Genomic DNA, 17,849 nt, shown 5'->3' on the forward strand with positions numbered 1-17,849 from the left:
TCTCTGTTTTTCTGCAGAGAATGTCTCTGAAATGTGTCAGCTGTTTACTTGCTTTTTTCCTCAAGCTGTTATATATGAGTGTTCTACACCGAGTGGAAGAACATGGTCAGATTTTCCTCATATTGTTTTGGCAGCGACTGCTTCTTCCACCATTTCAATATGACAGACGGACGGTTGTTATGATTGTGTATTTTATTTTGTAAGCCATCGACCAAGTTTTTTTCCCTCCTTCTTTCAGGAGAAGCAGAAGGCAGGATATTATGCATGGAAATCCACTCACTCAGTGTAGAGGATTCAATTTAAAAGGTAATTAAAGCTCCGGAAATATCCTTTTAAAGGTAACAATGGCTCAAGGCATCCTGATTAATGTGAAAGATTCAAAACAGAGCTAAAAGAGGTTTAGTTATTAGACTAATATTTGTATAGGTGGCCAGAAACATGACTCTTCATGAATGCTAATGCTGTTTTGATAAACTGGATTTGTAAGTTTTCTTCCCTAATGTAAGTTCATTTGAGGTTTACACACAGCCTGTGCCTGCACATATTTCTGTGTGTGTTCTGCTAGCATTTAGGCCTATTTTTGAGTTCGTACTCCAGACTTCATTCTTCATGAATATATATCCAGTCCACTAGCAGGTGCGGTTTAATGAGAGGAGAGAATCGGCTCCCCAGAGTGTTCAATTTCCATGAACAGTTTACTTTACTAAATTAACACGAGCGTGGGGAACCAGCCATATGGCCATTACCGCTAATTAGTCGCAACCCTGTCATACACCCGACTGAGTGATGAACCGTTTAGATAGGAGAAAAATGACACAGTTAATAAGTGAATTGGTTTGATACGTCAAAGTGTATATTGTTAGTGGAAAATGAAGTCTGGGGTGGGGTTCGGTTGTGCCGCAGGTGTCAGACTAATCTTTGAGTCAACATCTCGCTCTCACTGTTGAGGCTTGAGACAGATTTGAGTCCATCTGTGCTCTTTGTGTCTGTCAGCAAATGACGTATGAATTGCCTTTCTTGACCCTGTGCATGTGTCTGCCTGTGTCTGCGTGTGTGTCTTTGTGTCTGTTAGCCTACAGGAACGCAGTGGAGATGACACAGTACGGCGTAAAAAACAACACCACTTTTCTGGAGTGTCTTCCCAAGTCTCCTCAGGCGTCTATTCGCTGGCTGATTCAGCGAGACAATGACAGAAGAAAAGAGGTCTGTTTGACATTTAAAGCACTTTAATGCATTCATAATTCCATTAACATTGACCTCCAAGAGGTCAATGTTACGGCCCACTTTAGCTGCAGAATTTAACAAGATAAACCCTTCACGATGCAAGCGATTTGATTAGATGTCCTGTTGTCAGCCCGTAGGGGGTTGCTCCAGTGTTTGGTTAAATATTACAGCAAAGATTAAACATGTCGTAACAATCCAGTGAGCTCATATGAGTTATCAGGATGTGCACTGCCTGAGGAATGACACTCTTAATGCTTATTGGCAGGGGAGTATCGTAATAAGTGTTGATACAGATCAAACATGATATGGGCCTTTACTAATGGCTCGACACACTCAATGCTCAGTGGGGAAACATTTTGCAAATGTTTGACGGCACTTAAATAGAGGGAGCATTTTAAAAGGCAGCGAAAGTTTAAACAAAGCTGGGCATGATGAAAACACATCTTTTATGCATTTAGCTCTCACCTCTGTCGAGCAGGGTTGCATGGGGGAGGGGGGGGGGATCTTAAAATAAATCACTTCAGTTTTATGATGTGTAATCACTGGAGCCTTTTCCAAATTGAGGCCAGACTGATTTGGAAGTAGTATGCTGTATGCAGTGGTAAGCTATAAGGACGAGTCTCATGAAGCTTCAAGCGCTTCAAGCACATATATCTAAAATACCTGTCATTGCAGTGACTCCCTGGCAACCTCTAGTCCCTAGGGAAAAATGTGTGTTCCCTAATTGGTTGGCAAGTGGTTGGTGTAGGTTGCTGCCTGTCACTTGGTGAAATCGATTGCAAGGAGAGCACTGCCCCCAAAACTCCCTTATTGGTGCATTGATCGCACAGATTGCCACAGTGGCTTGTAGTTTGCATGGAAGGCCTTGTCTGCAAACACTTGCTAACTAACCTCTGAGTTATAGTTAAACTTCTAACAGTGCGAACCACATCTGAATCAGAGAATGTCCGCCTTCAAATTAAAGGTTGTTCCTTACTGCTGTAACAACACCTTTTTAAATGTAGCAGCTTTTGCTATGAAGACAAATAGTCTTTGTTTCCACTTTAAGTCACACTCTTCACAGTTTTGTTACTGCTTAGCAAGTAGTTGGCAGGGGTTTACAGACAAGTAAGAAGCATTCTATATAAAGTACAGGCAATGACATCAATATCCTGGTGACCAAAGCATTTGCAATGAAGTTTAAGTCTTTAACTTTAACTTTCAGGTGGCCAAACCAACACTTAAACTTCCCACAGCTCTTAGGTTTAAATTAACATTTCAGGCGTACTTTTAGTCATTATTGACTATAATTTTGAGCAGTAAACACATATAAAATTTGGGGTACTTCAATTTTTTTTAGAAAAAAAATATACATTCACAGTTTGCTGTCTTCCGATCTTCTAATCAGTAATCATGAATAACTGAGACTTGAATGTCCTAGTCAAGTCTCGCCACTCGCCATCCCTCTTGATAGCACCAAGATATTTATTACAGGCATTTATTTAGCCAGTGGATAAAAGCACATGCATAAATGAATAAACATGTTTCCTAATTTGACTTTTGAGGGTGTGACAAGTCATACAACGGTCATCCTTGCCATTGCACAATTTTCTGACAGGCTTCTTATCAGGATTTCTTAAGAGTCTCTCTCCTATAATGTCTCCAGTCATGCAATAAATCTGTGCCCTACGTTATTGAGTGACAAATTAAAGTAAAAAATAACCATACTAGAGGAATAAACAACGGTCTTACAAGCAATAGTCCCTTTATTAATGTTAAAAATGTTAGTCTTCTCATAGGTGTTCATTAGCTGATTGCAAAGAGTCCTTATCCTGGCGGTGCACCATAATTTTGCTGTACATTCTTGAATAACGACAATAAAGAATCTTATCTTATTAATCATTAAGTGATCCCCTAAATCTGCATTTTTTAGCCAGGATTTTTGTTGCATATTTTTGCAGGTTAAGCTGAGTGACCGCGTCCTCTCCACCGAGCACGGCCTCCTCATCCGCTCTGTGCAGCTGTCCGACCAGGGTCTTTACTACTGCCTGACCTCCGAGAATGGCTTTAAACGCACTGTCGCCAAAATCCGTTTGCATGTGCTGAGTGAAGCCATGGTGAGCATGCTGACAGACAAGCAGCAGTCGCCTTGGGCATGGACCAGCTCTTTGCACCCCAAGGTCCTTTTGGCAGCCTTCAGTCCCGCAGAGAACCTGGCAGTGCAACAATACTGCAAAGAGAGAAAGGAGCTCAAGAACCTCCAACAGAGGCAGCAGCAGCAGCCATCGGAGCCGCCCGGACCTCTCAGAGGGGATTTGGCCAAACTGAAACCATTGCTGGACCGGAGGAAGAGCCGCAATAGACGCAATCACCCAGAGGACTGACAGAAGGAGCTTGCAGCTGCAAAAACAGACATGCACAACTTCCTATAGTCCCCACAAAACAGTTACAGATCCCCATATTCCAACTTTCATCTCAACCTCAGAGCTCCGTAGTTGATAGACATTAGAGGGAGAAGCATGGGGAAATGTTATATAGCAATATGTCCTTTTTTTTTGCATGAGGTACTGTGACCAGAAGGCTGTGACATGAGCCATTCTTTTTTTTTCACAGTCACAACACAAATCAGCTCACAGTCAATTTGTGCTTCTTGAAAGAAGAGGAAAGTCATTTAAAAAGCTCGTGTTAAATGGAGCTGTTTGAAAAGGGACAAGCAATAGGCAGATGCATGTTTATTAGATGCTACTCCTTTTTGAATATTTTATTTTTTAACTAACCAAACGATTAAATTATGGGACACTCTACAGGACTTTGAGAATATATGTAGTTAGCATACTGTTTACAAAAACAATGGTCATGCTAAGAGCCCACGGCAATAAAAAGTGTGGTGTTGAAGGGACGAAAGTTAAAACTCTATTAGTTCAAAGGCCAAGCTTTACGTCCAGTGCTGATGCTACCCAAATGGCAATTCTTGTTGCATACATGTCGTCTATATTTATTCCTACTACTCAGATGTACATGTGCTGTATGAATATGTGCCTCATGTTTAATCTGCATATTGTATCATAATTCTCTCATTTCCAACACAGACGCATGTTCATAGAAGGTGTCTTAAATCCTCGCCTCGGTTAGATTTTAGCAACCAAGCTAGCAGATACGCACATTTTAATTAGTGTAAAACTACGCAGCTGCTGAAACACGACAGTATCCGTTATTGGATCCACATTTTCTGAGCTATCTCCAGCAACTTGGACATACTTTTAATTCAGAAGTAGTAATTGTCAGTGAGGTAGTCTGTGATTTAGAGCCTTCAACATATGTGAAAAGCCAATTTTTTCCTCCTAAGCATAGTTAATGTAGATAGCGATTATTTGTTGCTTGTGTACAGAGCTTTTTGTTGTTGTTTCTCTGTTTGTTTGGATGTTTCATTCTTTTAATTTAATGTCGTGCCAGGTATTGTGTTTTAAATGTGTATATAATTTCAACATATTTCGCCAACTAACTGCGACTGTCTGCAAATTGTAGAGGCATACAGTATTATTTTGATTTTGAGAAAAAGACTTTCTAGCGTTCTCTCGTACAGATCTCTCCAGCATCATGTCAACAGTGTAATTTTAGTCCTATGAAAAATATGTATTTCTATTTATTAATGTCATGGTAGCCTGAATAAATTTGTTCAGATCACTCCCAGTTTTACCAACAAATCTTAGTGTTTACTATACAACCACAGCACAAGACAAACTTCTAATGGTCCTGTACATTTTTAATACTACAGTACTGTACAAAAGTTGGCAACGGGTCTGAATTTTACATTTTTGGTTTAAAGTGTATCAGTATGTACAGAAAAAGGTACAACAATGAGTGTGAGCAGCCATCCATTAAACATGGTGGAGGCTCTGTCATTGTTTGGGGGTCTGGATTTCAGCTTGTGGTACTGGAGGTCTTGTGAAAATTAATGGAATTATGAATGCATTAAAGTGCCATCACATTTTGATTCACTATGCAATAGTATACCTGGATAGAAAAACACAATAAAATGCCAACAGTCATGGATTAGCAAGAAAACTTTCAAGTAGGACTCCATGCTTTCTTTTTCAAAAGTTTCCACTCCTGTACCAGTTTGAAGGCTTTGTCTGAGTGGACAAAATTGCTCGCCTGAGGATTTAGTAGGGAGATTGAAATTAAATTTTTGTTGAGCCTCTGGTGTGTAACCCTGTGGACTCCACTGAAAACTGCAATTTAGTCTCTGGGTAGTAGCTGGATACCAAATATCATCACCAAAATCAAATCACTTTTTATTGTCACATCACATGTGCAGGCACACTGGCACAGCACATGCGAGTGAAATTCTTGTGTGCGAGCCCCACAAGCAACAGAGATGTGCAAACACAACAACACAAACGAGCAAAATACAAGAATGGCCAACCTGAAACTAATAAATATATGTACAATATATAATAGTGTATGCATTTCTGGATGTGTATACTAAATATTTTCCTACGTGTGTGTGTGTGTGTGTGTGTGTGTGTGTGTGTGTGTGTGTGTGTGTGTGTACACATTTTTACAAATTAAATAGTAAAAAAATAAAATAAAATAATAATAATAATAATAATAATAATATGTGCAAAACAAGTGGCATTTATATACAGTGTGGAGTGCATAATGTTGAAGTTCCAGTAGTGAAGCTGAGGTGTCTATGACGTGTTCAGCAGTCTGATGGCCTGATGGAAAAAGCTGTCTCTCAGTCTGCTGGTACGGGACCGGATGCTGCAGAACCTCCTTCCTGATGGAAGCAGTCTGAACAGTTTATGGCTGGGGTGACTGGAGTCCTTGATGATCCTCCCCGCTTTCCTCAGGCACCGCTTCCTGTAGATGTCTTGGAGGGAGGGAAGCTCACCTCCAATTATCCGTTCAGAGCACCGCACTACTCGCTGGAGAGCTTTGCAGTTGTAGGCGGTGCTGTTGCCATACCAGGTGGTGATGCATCCAGTGAGGATGCTCTCAATGGCACAGCGATAGAAGGTCCTGAGGATGCGGGGGCTCATGCCGAATCTTTTCAGTCTCCTGAGAAAGAAGAGGCGCTGCTGCGCCTTCTTCACTGTTTTGTTTGTGTGTACTGACCACGTAAGATCCTCAGCCAGGTGTACGCCAAGGAACCGGAAGCTGCTCACTCTCTCCACAGCAGCGCCGTTGATGGTGATGGGGGTGTGTACTTCTCTGCACCTCCGGAAGTCCACTATCAACTCCTTTGTCTTTGCGACGTTGAGGGTGAGATGGTTGTCTTGACACCAGTGGGTCAGGGCGCTGACCTCCTCCCTGTAAGCCGTCTCATCACCGTTGGTGATAAGACCCACCACTGTAGTGTCGTCCGCAAACTTCACAATGATGTTGGAGTTGTTAGTGGCTGTGCAGTCGTAGGTGTAGAGTGAGTACAGGAGAGGGCTCAGTACACACCCCTGTGGAGCACCAGTGTTCAGTGTGATGGGGGATGAGGTGATGCTGCCCAGTCTGACCACCTGGCGTCTGTCAGACAGGAAGCTAAGGATCCAGCTGCAGAGGGAGCTGCTCAGTCCTAGATCCTGCAGTTTCCTGTCCAGCTTCGAGGGAACGATGGTATTGAATGCTGAGCTGTAATCTACAAACAGCATCCTCACATACGTGTCTCTCTTCTCCAGGTGTGACAGGGCAGTGTGTAGTGTCAGGGCTATGGCATCATCAGTGGACCTGTTGTGGCGGTATGCAAACTGTAGAGGGTCCAGTGAGTCGGGTAGTGCAGAGCAGATGAAGTCCCTGACCAGCTTCTCGAAGCATTTGCTTACGATGGGGGTCAGGGCTACAGGTCGCCAGTCGTTCAATGAGGAGATGGTGGAGGATTTGGGTACAGGGACGATGGTGGCCATTTTGAAGCAGGCTGGGACTACAGACAGAGAGAGGGAAAGGTTGAAGATGTGCGTGAACACTCCAGCCAGCTGAGCCGCGCATGACCTGAGGACGCGGCCGGGAATCCCGTCCGGACCAGTAGCTTTGCGCGCGTTCACCTTCCTGAAGCACTTCCGCACATCCTCCTCAGACACAGTGTGCGCACTGACGTCATCCGCGGTGCGCACACTGTCCGGTCTCATGGTGTTCGCTGTGTCGAATCTAGCGTAGAATACGTTTAGATCCTCACACAGAGAGGCCGTGGTCTGCGGTGTGCTGGTTTTCCCTCTAAAGTCTGTGATTCATCAATGTCTCTGGCGGCCACGTGAAACATTTCCCAGTCCGCGTGATCAAAACAGTCCCGCAGCGCAGACTCCGATTGGTCCGTCCAACAGTGCACCGCCCTCCGGGTTGGAGCTTCCTGTTTCAGCTTCTGCCTGTAGGCGGGCAGGAGCAGGATGGAGCAGTGATCTGATTGGCCGAATGGGGCGCGGGGGAGGGCTTTGTACGCATCCCGGAAAGAGGTGTAACAGTGGTCGAGTTGCCGGTTTCCACGTGTGTTGAAAAGGATGTGTTGATGGAGTTTTGGTGAGACTTTCTTCAGGTTTCCCTTATTAAAGTCTCCGGCTGTGATAAACGCTGCCTCTGGGTGTGCGGTTTCCTCGCTGCTGATCGCGCTGTACAGTTCCCTGAGTGCACGGTCAGTGTCGGCTTGTGGGGGAATGTAAACGGCCGTAATAATCACTGCTGTAAATTCCCTCGGTAGCCAGAATGGCCGGCACTTAATCATCAGGTACTCCAGGTCCGGTGAGCAGAAGGATTTGACCGGGTGCACGTTCGCATAATCACACCAGCTGTTGTTGATCATGAAACACACACCACCGCCTCTGCTTTTCCCAGTAAGATCCTGTGACCTGTCCGCGCGGTGCACAGAGAACCCCGGCAGTTGTATTGCGGAGTCCGGTACTTTGTCCGATAGCCAGGTTTCTGTGAGGCAGATCACGCAGCAGTCCCGCATCTCTCGCTGGAATGAGATCCGTGCCCGAAGCTCTCACAGCTTGTTCTCCAGAGACTGCATATTAGCCAGTAATAAACTGGGTAACGGTGGTCTGTAAGTGCGCCGTCTCAGTCGAACCAGAACGCCAGATCTTCTCCCTCTGCGTCGGCGTTTGCGGCCTCCAGGGCCAGAGAACAAAGGCGTCTCAGGTGAGATGAATGGGGGGTCTGCAAACGGAGCGTCCGTGTTGCAAAACTTGAACTCCGGAAAGTTATAAGAAAGACCGTCTTTTATGTCCAGTAAGGTTTGTCGGTCGTACACAAGGAGACAAGTGCTGCTCGTGAAAAAATAAAGGAAAAGTAAAATTAAACACAGAAGAAAGCCGTTGCTTGGGGGAGCTCGCGACGAGGCTGCCATACTCGGCGCCATCTTGATCTTCCAGTATTCACTGATGCTTATTTCAAAGATTTGGACAGCCTGACACAGACGTTAAGTTTCACTTTCAATTTAAAGTTCACGGTGAAATCACATGAAACACTCATGCAAGTGGATATAAGAGTAGATCCAAGAGTGATGTAAGCGTAGCAAAAGCACTAACAGCACTGTACTTCACAAACAGACAACATTAAAAGTTGCCAAATATTTAGATCATACCTGGACATGGAAACTTAAGAGGATTCAGACTTTCAAACAGGCCTTGTACACCAAATCTCAAATATAAGTGCAAAGAGACTTGCCTTTTTTTAATCTCAATAAAACGCTTTACAGTATAAGTGACAAGCAAGATTCGTGTGGAACAGCAGACTCAAAGACACCCATAGGACCCTGCAGAGGGTCATTTAAAACTACTAAAGAGTGGCAGAAATACTGTTTTCCTACCAAGCAATCACAAGTTCCATTCACAACCAGAGTATAGTGATCCCACCAGCTTTATTTTATCACTCTGTCTGATTTATAGGCCACTCAAGGTAAAGCAAGTGATGCAGAGATTTGTTTTAGCCATGGGGGCCATGCAAGCTGTATCCTGACCAAAAGGGATATACGGCAGATCTGCTTTCATATCCTGGTAATTATAAAGAACAATGCAGGAATAGGGTATTGGATAACAGTCTCTCTTTTCCAGTATTTATTTATTTTAAATACACTAGTTCAGCAAAGCATACATTCACATAATATTTAAATTCATGTACATTTCTTTCATATGATGGCAAACTATTCCATGTCTCTCTTCTCAGAGGTCTGATGCATTACCTGACAGTTAAGAGTAGTTTCCATGTGCTCTCCCTCTAGAAATCCCTGATACAGTTAATATTACAGTGTTTGCAATTAAAATTATACTTGGCAAATGAGTTCTTTACAGCTTTACAAAATCACAGTATCCCTCCCAGTTATCACAGGAGGTATAATAATTCAAAATAACGCAAAAATTTCCAAAAAAGTGCGAGTCTATATCAAAACGTTTGATGTAGCAGCTTCAATGCACTGTGCTCATACAACAAACAGTAAAATGAATGATTCATTCATCCAAGGTTTGCTTTGCTTTTCCTCCTCACACAGAAGAAGGCAATTAAACACACACAAAAGATGATCACACCTGCAATCAGCAAGACTTGCTGTACTATCTCCAACATATCAATGCGGGAGAGAAGTTCCCTCTTAAACATGTCAGCAGTTTTATCATCCAGCGTTGCCGTCTGGTTACACAAAGGACACAGAATATGAAAAAACGACTTATTAAAAAAAAAGTGAACAAACAGGCTTCGCACATAATTTTTTACTTTTACGTACCTCATTCATCCAAGCAAGAGGTAATAACGTGTGATCTTTCACTTTGTTAAGCACCCTGCAGGACAAAGAGTTAATTAATTCATATTCACTGCTCTTAAAATGTATTTCTTCAGCTAGTTTTAAAGATTAGGAAATTTGCTTAGTCACTTTCTTATATAAATATAAGAATATAAATAGCTCTTTCATGTAATTTCTCTAAAGCTACCATTAGCCATAGTTAGCTTATGGCAAGAGATGCATTGAGACAGATAAAAAGCACCTAAATAACTATATTCAATTATCGCTTGGTTGAAACAGTAGTAAAATGCCTCTAACTGTCTAAAAACATTTAATTTTGCTATTTTTGTAACACCATAAGTCAAATTAACTCCAAGATGGTTAATGCTATGTATTAGCAAACTGATGTTGTTAGCTACGGCACGTGTAAAGACAATAGCCGATAGTTTTCTAAATTATTCACATTCCAGTGCAAGACAAGCTATCCAAATGCTTGAGCTTAACTTAAATAATAGCCTAACACTTGCCAGGATCCCACAGTTATCCCATTTTTCCTTAGCCCAAGTCATTTTCTCCTGATTCAGTAGCTCTATTTTTATTTTTTTTTTGTTTAGTTAGACTGCTTAGTCCTGGGTTCTTTACACTGTTGGTAACTCAAGCCACCACACTGTAGCCTTTTGGACATTTTTCATAATTCTTTAACTGGCATACAAGATTGCAAAAAGGCACCTTCATACTGAAAAAAGTCATGTAAGAGTTACAAATTGCTTTGGAAGGGCATAATTGTGTTCTGTCTGTCTGCATCCTTCCACGGAATATTTGTTGAATCTACACAAACAGCAAATTTTCACCTCTTAATTCCTTTAAAAAGGTGAACGATAACTTACGTAATGTCTTTTGCTGGTCCATACATCATATTGACTTGAATTCTCTTGGCAAAATTAAGGGTAAAACCAGTAATCTAGTGGAAATATACAATAAATAAAAGTTAGCATCTACAAACTCCTGTTGTTCCTAAAATGTAAAAAAAACATCAAATAAAATAGCATTGGTTCATACAGGTTCCACATCCAGGAAAGTTTTATGGTGCTCTTCATCTGGGTGTAGGCCCAACACAACCTCCCGTAGATATTCACTGCCTTGAAGGAAGTGGGGCAAAGAGATGAAGATTGGTCTACCTGTTAAGATGACAAACAGAGAATTAAAAGCTGCTGGGCAGACTGATAAATCCTTATAACTTTAGGATGCATGAATTTCCAATTGAATCATGATATGCTGTATGCTGACTGACCGTCTGAACAGGAACTCATGTCCAGTGCTCCAGCCAAGGTGCAGTTTTTGGTGGTTTCATAATTTCTGCAGAAACATTTATTGTCTGGGTTGTCCACAGGAGAGGCTAGAGTGGATGATAGGAGGCTGTAGCGGTAGACCTCAATACCTTTAAGATTCATAGTTTTCTCATAGCTAGCTGACACAGACCTGAAGACAAACAGATAAGAAGTCAATTCAGGTTCATCTTTGGCTCCACATAGCAACTTTATTCACACAGGAGTATATAACAAAGTTCTGACCCCTAGTGGTTACTGATAGGATAAAGTCCAAAGGTTACAGTAAAGCTCCAACACTTGCCTTTCCAGGAAATACCAAGAGATCTTGATATCAGGCACGATCAAATTAAATTTTACCTACAAATGAAATTATTTATCACCTGCAGATGTCTGATGAGAAGAAATAGAGGGGTACATCCTTATCCACAAACGGAGCAAAGGAAGAACCATCTAAGGAAAAGAATCAGGGAAAAATCTGTTCATAAGGGTAATTCATCTGCATCAGGAGCTGTAGAAATACGTTACATGTACATGAACACATGTTACTTTATCCTACGTACCTGTCCCGTTGATCATGTCACAATATGTATCATTCCAAAAGCTTAATTTCCTGTGGGACAAGATTGAATTTGTCAGAAACACTGACAATTGACAATTGGATTTAACAACAAAAATAAATAAATGGTTGTAGTTAAAATGTAACATCTAATTATCCATTAAACGAATTTTGATCAAAGTTACAGACTTCAAATGCGGTATTTTTAGTCATAATTGTACTCACGTCTCTCCTCGCCATCTGTCAATTACAGACACTTTTGAAATGTCATCCTTTCCAGTGAAGACATTGTAGGGGCCATCAGTGGTACCATTATACTGTGGAAAACATATTTCATTCAAATTTGTTAAATAATTGATTTTTATGCTGCATTTGGCATTTGGTACAAGTGTTTACTTACAGGTGAAAATAGGCCGATGGTGTCTTTCAATATTGGGTCATGGTAACCCCACAACAGCTCCTTAACTGTACGGTGTTGGAATAGGGAAGAATTTGTGCTATTTATGACCATGTCTAGCAAGATATGTGATGCTGGAGGAAGCAATGAATAGGCCCCCTGAAAGAAAATCCAAAACACAAACCCTTACATTTGGAAAATGCTATCATCAATGAAGGTATCACACAAAAAAAAGCAATATGGTTCCATATGTATTATGTACATATATTAAATGTGCAAACAAGAGCAGCTGTTGTCTCAGGATATAAGGCAGAAAATAATCCTCTTTTATGAGAGTGATTCTTCTTAATTACTTGCAAGCACTACAAGCAAACTCACACTCATTGTTAAAGCTTTATCAAAGTTTTGAGAGAACACTCATAAACTGCTCATAAAGAAAAATTGCCATTGACTTGCCACTTGTCTGTATGTTCCACCCTCAAACACAGTAAGAGATGTGTGTGTGTGTGTGTGTGTGTGTGTGTGTGTGTGTGTGTGTGTGTGTGTGTGTGTGTGTGTGTGTGTGTGTGTGTGTGTGTGTAAGTATAAAGGTGAATATCAAACTGAGTTTAGACAATAAATTAAGATGAGCTTAAGCAGCATTATAAAGTAAAGTGGATCAAAAATCTCCCAACACAGCGTGACAGACTGATAAAGTCATACAGAGAACAATTAGTTAAAGATAGTGATGATAAAGGTGATACTAGATAACACTGAGGTGTCTATAATTTTTCATAAAAGAGAATTCTTGAGAACTTTTTTTTTACGCCTCTATAAAAGGAAGTACCACTAAAGCTATTCTAAGCATTTCAAAACCTTTTCTTAGAGTGTGAGTGAATATGCAAACATGTTGTATATTTTGCAAACTTCCAGGGCAACGTGGCAGTTAAGCAGCCTATTCATTTAAAGCGTTAAAGTTGTCAGAGTAAGTTGTTGGAGCTGTCAGAGATATTAGCTTCCCATATTAGCTTTTTTGGCTATACCATATACTATCTGCTGGTAAACATCTTACTAACCAACCCAAGTATATTGGGTTATATATGTATAATGTTAAAATTAAGATTAGTGTAGATTTGCTATTTTAGTGCAGCTAAATGCATTTCAAATTCAGGTCAACTTCTTTTGCTAATCAAAGCCCCATTCATCTAGCAAGTAATATTCTATTTTTCATCCATTCTCTTCCATTTATCCAAGAGGCAAGGAACACCTTAGAGAGGTTGCCAACCTATCACGGGGCTAACAGAGAGACAACAACCACCATGCTAACCACTACACCACCATGCTGCCCTCAATATTCAGTTACCAATTTGTGCACTTGTTCCAGACAGACCTGGAGGTCAGCACCCTGTTCCAGCAGGTGTGTTTAATGAACTCTCAGTCTAACCCTTAACTCTGAGTTGATTAACTCTGATTTAGGAAACTCAGCTTTTTGGGTTCCAGAATAGCTAGTTAGTTAATTTCAGCACAGTCTGAACAGTCTCTATTTTTGTCCTGTGGACTGAAGAAAGTAAATGTGGATCTGTACAGCAGGGGGAAAAGAGGAATTGTAACTTTCAGCATCATCAACTCAGTCATTTCTAACCCAACTTAAATTTCCCCTAAGAGATTAAAGGCTTAAATCCTGTCAAATTTTACCTTCCAGTTTTAAATGTAATGAATAGGCTGTAAACGGAAAGAGCATAAAGACCTGTTGGTGACCATATGAAACCACCCATTGTGAGGGAAAAATGTGTATTCCCTGACTGGTTGGCAGATGGTTGCTAGCGGTTGCTGGCATTTGCTGTGAAACTAAAGATCTCGTCAAACAGGCCTACAGATCGATCAGTGATCCCGTAGTAACAGCTGTTCTCTAGATCCCCTTTTCCATTAGTACCTACTCGGATCACTCGCCACAGTTTTCAGAGTTTTCAATTTGATCATAGTACCTGGGATAAGGTACTAAAATGAGTACAGGTGATTTCTAGAGGTTGGTGAGAGTCGTACGCATGAAATTGATCCCAAATATCTATACGTACTGGACCAAAAATCACCCAGAAACTGGTTTGGTCCTAGGAAAAGTGAAGGTGAATGGGTGCAGTGGTCACCTGTAATTTTCATGGAAGACACTGACTTGGCTGCAAACATTCCCAAACTACTCAGAATGACACAAAGAACCACCAGTCAGGAAATATACATTTTTCCCCAGCGATTCAAGGTTTCCAGAGGCGGTCGCTGACAATCTATGTAACTGAAGCCTTTCTTAACTACTAATTTCATTTTTCATACATCTGTCGTACATTTTAAAATGTTGCTCAGCATTACTTATTGACTATATGTGTTAACATTTTCAACTTAAAATGCTAACAGACCATGTGTAGCCTAGACTCAATAACTCCCTTTAAACTACAGTGTGTCCCGTTTTATTATTTTAAAGTTATTAGTATATTGCAGGGATTATTAGAGTAATGTACAGTAAATGTTTCAGTCTAGTGTATAGCTGATGTGCTGTCCATAAAGTCACTGTGGTAACAAAACCCTGTCTAAATATAACAAGTAACCACCTAACATCTAACTTATTATGTTCACAGCAGACCAGAGTTTAAGATCTCACTCTGGAATAGAAAGCTCAGGATTTCCATTATGTCAACGTTAACAAGCTCAGAGTTTGCAATAAATCCGCTTCCTTGAACAGGCCCCAGGTTCCTCAGTGGTATCACAAAAAAAAATTTAAATAAATAAATTAATTAGTTCATGAAATAGAAACAGAAAATACACAATTTCTGCAATACATTGATGAGCCCTTTCTTTTATCCTTGCTTTCATTTGTGATTTAAATGAACCATCCTGGAAGGTAGAGTGTAACCCTTCTTTCGTTATAAACAAAATGATACGGAGGGTCATAAGACAAAAAAGGTTTGGAATCTAAAATTAATGTTTGAAAAGCAAGCCAGCACAGCTTGCCTTGGCATGTGCTCGTACTGGCATTAGAAAAGAAAAAAAGAGGGTACAGAAACTGTTAAAAGCAGAGCTGACACAAGTTGGGAATCACTATGCACAGCCCCTGACACTTACGGCCACTGCCAGGTTGAGTGAGGTGACTGTGTCTTCCTCTGGTCCCACTGACATGGATGGTTCGAAGATGGCACCCAAGGGCAGCACGAAGGAGGCAGTATTATTGGGGTTGAATGTGACGTTCGCTTTGGGAAGATATCTTGTCCTTAATGAGGAGAGGGTCATGAATGCATGTGGTGTGCCATGAGATAAATGTGATAAAGGACTAAAACAATATCACTATACCGAATGACATTGAAATTAAAATGATATGCAGGAGGAAAACAAATCCAACTTACTTATATGTGTACGGTCCTTTTTCCTGTACCTCTGGAAATGCACCTTCCTGCACGACCTGCTGTGGGTTTTTCACGTCAAAGAACCAGAACTGCCTGTAAATTGCGATCTCTGAAGCTGCCCAGTTGTCATAAGCTGTCGTTCCAGGCTCAATGACAGCTTCCTAAAACCCCACAGACACACACACACACAATCTATTTTTAACATGCCTCAAGACTGCCAGCAGGCCAGCAGCTCCCCTGATACATGAAAAAGGAGGATGCTCTGTTATTTTAAAAGATCGTTCAGATTTAGACCGTCTCCACAATGTCTAAAAAGAAATCACACATGCTTTTGACAGACGAAAACAAGACGGCACGCCTGGCTTTCTGCACGGCTTCTTGTTTAGTGCTTGGAGCAGCTTTCCACAACATACGCCTCTTCCCTCTCATTTCACCTGATTCACCTTGATCTCCACATACACACACACACACATACACACACTCACACTCTCTATCACTCCCTATCCTGATTCCAAGGGTGAAACATGAGCACCATACCTTCTTGACTGTCCTCTCAATGATCATGTCCCCCACTGGGATAAGGATGCCTCCCAGGATGGCTATCACCGCCCCAAACACAGATCCGGCTAAAAGCCCGCACTTAATGCTAAAGCAGCCCATGGTGGTGTGTGTTGCCTTCCTTCCAACCGTACGTCCGTCTGGCTGCCTGGCTGCTTGTTCTCCTTCTGTCTCTGTGTTTGTGGTGTGTGCTAGTATGTGCAGCTTGCCCGTGTATCAGGAACAGCAGCAGCAGCACAGGCAGGCGGTACTATCAGAGGAGTTGACAGAACAGCAAAGGCCAGGTAAAGGCACACACATATCTTGCAGGTGCCAGATAAATTAAGTTATATAATGACAAGACAGGATTATGGTTCAGCTGATAGGAGTTTTAACCTGGTATGAGTAAGCACTTTCTGGCAAGGTGATAACAGTTTGGCTGAGGAGAAAGGTTGAAACAGGACATGGGGAGCGAGTATAACGTGAGCAGGTTGTTATTGTACATGATTTTGTTAGATTTTAGTTTATTCTTATTGCAAATTTTATAATAAAACCACTGACAAAGACGTATAAGAGTATATAATAGCAGTCCTTTCTTATTCTGATCCATATTTTATCCATATGTATATCTAGTCATCTCTAGCCTGTTTTACTACTTCTACTCATTTACAGTCCTGGGGAAGACCACACAAGCTCAAAAAGAAGAAACACATAAATCATTAAGAATATTCCCATTATCACAGTGCATTTATAATGCCTTATCTGTATTTGTGTCTGTGTGGCTGGAAATGAATTGCACGTTATCTCGCAAAGATATTTCCCCCCATGCTTATCATGAGTCTATGTTGAAATAATTTTTTATTGTCATTATTTGTTTGGAGCTTGCTCAGCAGCAATATAATATTGATTACAATCATGCAAGGATGGAAAAATCATTTAAAGGTTGTTGTTATCTTTTGTGTTTCTTTAATTACATAGTCTGGCATGGTGAACAGCACTAAAATCGTTCACACTTGTTTTAGTTAATAGATTAATAGATGGGTCTTTCTGGCTATACAGGACTACGTGCTAAAAAAAGACTGCATGCCTGGTGTGCCATTTCAATATTATAAGCGGTGAGAAAGAAAATTAGCGTGGATTTGTTTTGAAATTCATTCCTTATAGGCCTTATTCAGAATCACTGAATACTACACTTCCCATAATGCAACTGCCTTTAGACCCTCCCTGGGAAGCACACAGATTCTAAAAATGCTTTCTGCTATGAAGGTGACGCTTCAAGCCGAAACCATAACAGCCCCTATGACATCACCCTGACATGATGAGGTGTAATTTTGTCCGATTACAGAAAGCTCTTCCAGTGTAACAATAGTCATTAAAGTACTGCTTTCTAAAGGGGGTATTTTACCCAATCTGACAAGCAAATTACTCCTTAGGTGTAAATCTATTGGAGTGCCTCTTTTAAACGTTCTGAATTCGTGCAGCTTGGTGCTGTGTAAAAAAATATCCACTCAGGATTTCCACCACATGCACTCTGAAGTTACGTGTTATTGCCACTAGAGGGCAGCACCACCTTTGCCTCGTTACTCGCCGCACGTTCAGCACAGTGGGCCTGCTTACACAATAATTCCATTACATATCTTTGCCAAAGGCCAGTCTCTGTCTGCTTAAACAAATACAGTTGTCAAACAGGATGAATCTCACCTGACTGACTTCATTGTTTATTGCAAGTGTGACTCCAGGATTTCACTTTGCATGGGCA

General features: G+C 41.3%; 2 protein-coding genes across 8 annotated transcripts in view; one reads left to right on the forward strand and one right to left on the reverse strand.

Moving 5' to 3' along the window:
* The window catches only part of sema3c (sema domain, immunoglobulin domain (Ig), short basic domain, secreted, (semaphorin) 3C), a 44,236-nt gene extending 40,411 nt beyond the window's left edge, over positions 1 to 3,825 (forward strand). For all 6 annotated transcript variants that reach the window (XM_082510737.1, XM_082510738.1, XM_082510741.1 and 3 more), the window contains 3 exons: positions 239 to 306; positions 1,073 to 1,203; positions 3,165 to 3,825. In XM_082510737.1, the coding sequence (XP_082366863.1) occupies positions 239 to 306; positions 1,073 to 1,203; positions 3,165 to 3,587 (622 nt within the window). In that variant the 3' untranslated portion in view covers positions 3,588 to 3,825. The remainder of the gene's footprint in view (positions 1 to 238; positions 307 to 1,072; positions 1,204 to 3,164) is intronic.
* Positions 3,826 to 9,142: 5,317 nt separating this feature from the next.
* Positions 9,143 to 16,384, reverse strand: cd36 (CD36 molecule (CD36 blood group)). 2 transcript variants are annotated; one of them, XM_082509585.1, is made up of 12 exons: positions 16,091 to 16,384; positions 15,554 to 15,714; positions 15,276 to 15,420; positions 12,189 to 12,344; positions 12,014 to 12,105; positions 11,793 to 11,842; positions 11,613 to 11,682; positions 11,196 to 11,383; positions 10,964 to 11,082; positions 10,792 to 10,865; positions 9,908 to 9,962; positions 9,143 to 9,813 (listed from the first exon to the last, which is right to left on the reverse strand). In XM_082509585.1, exons 1-12 carry the CDS (start codon positions 16,211 to 16,213, stop codon positions 9,640 to 9,642), a joined length of 1,407 nt encoding a protein of 468 aa, XP_082365711.1. In that variant the 5' UTR covers positions 16,214 to 16,384; the 3' UTR covers positions 9,143 to 9,639. The 2 variants fall into 2 exon arrangements, with proteins under 2 accessions (XP_082365711.1, XP_082365710.1); XM_082509584.1 differs by having other exon boundaries at positions 10,964 to 11,078; positions 11,192 to 11,383.
* Between the last annotated feature and the right edge of the window lie 1,465 nt (positions 16,385 to 17,849).

Source organism: Aulonocara stuartgranti, assembly GCF_965226115.1.
Source record: "Aulonocara stuartgranti genome assembly, chromosome: 17".
NCBI classification, from domain to species: Eukaryota; Metazoa; Chordata; class Actinopteri; order Cichliformes; family Cichlidae; genus Aulonocara; species Aulonocara stuartgranti.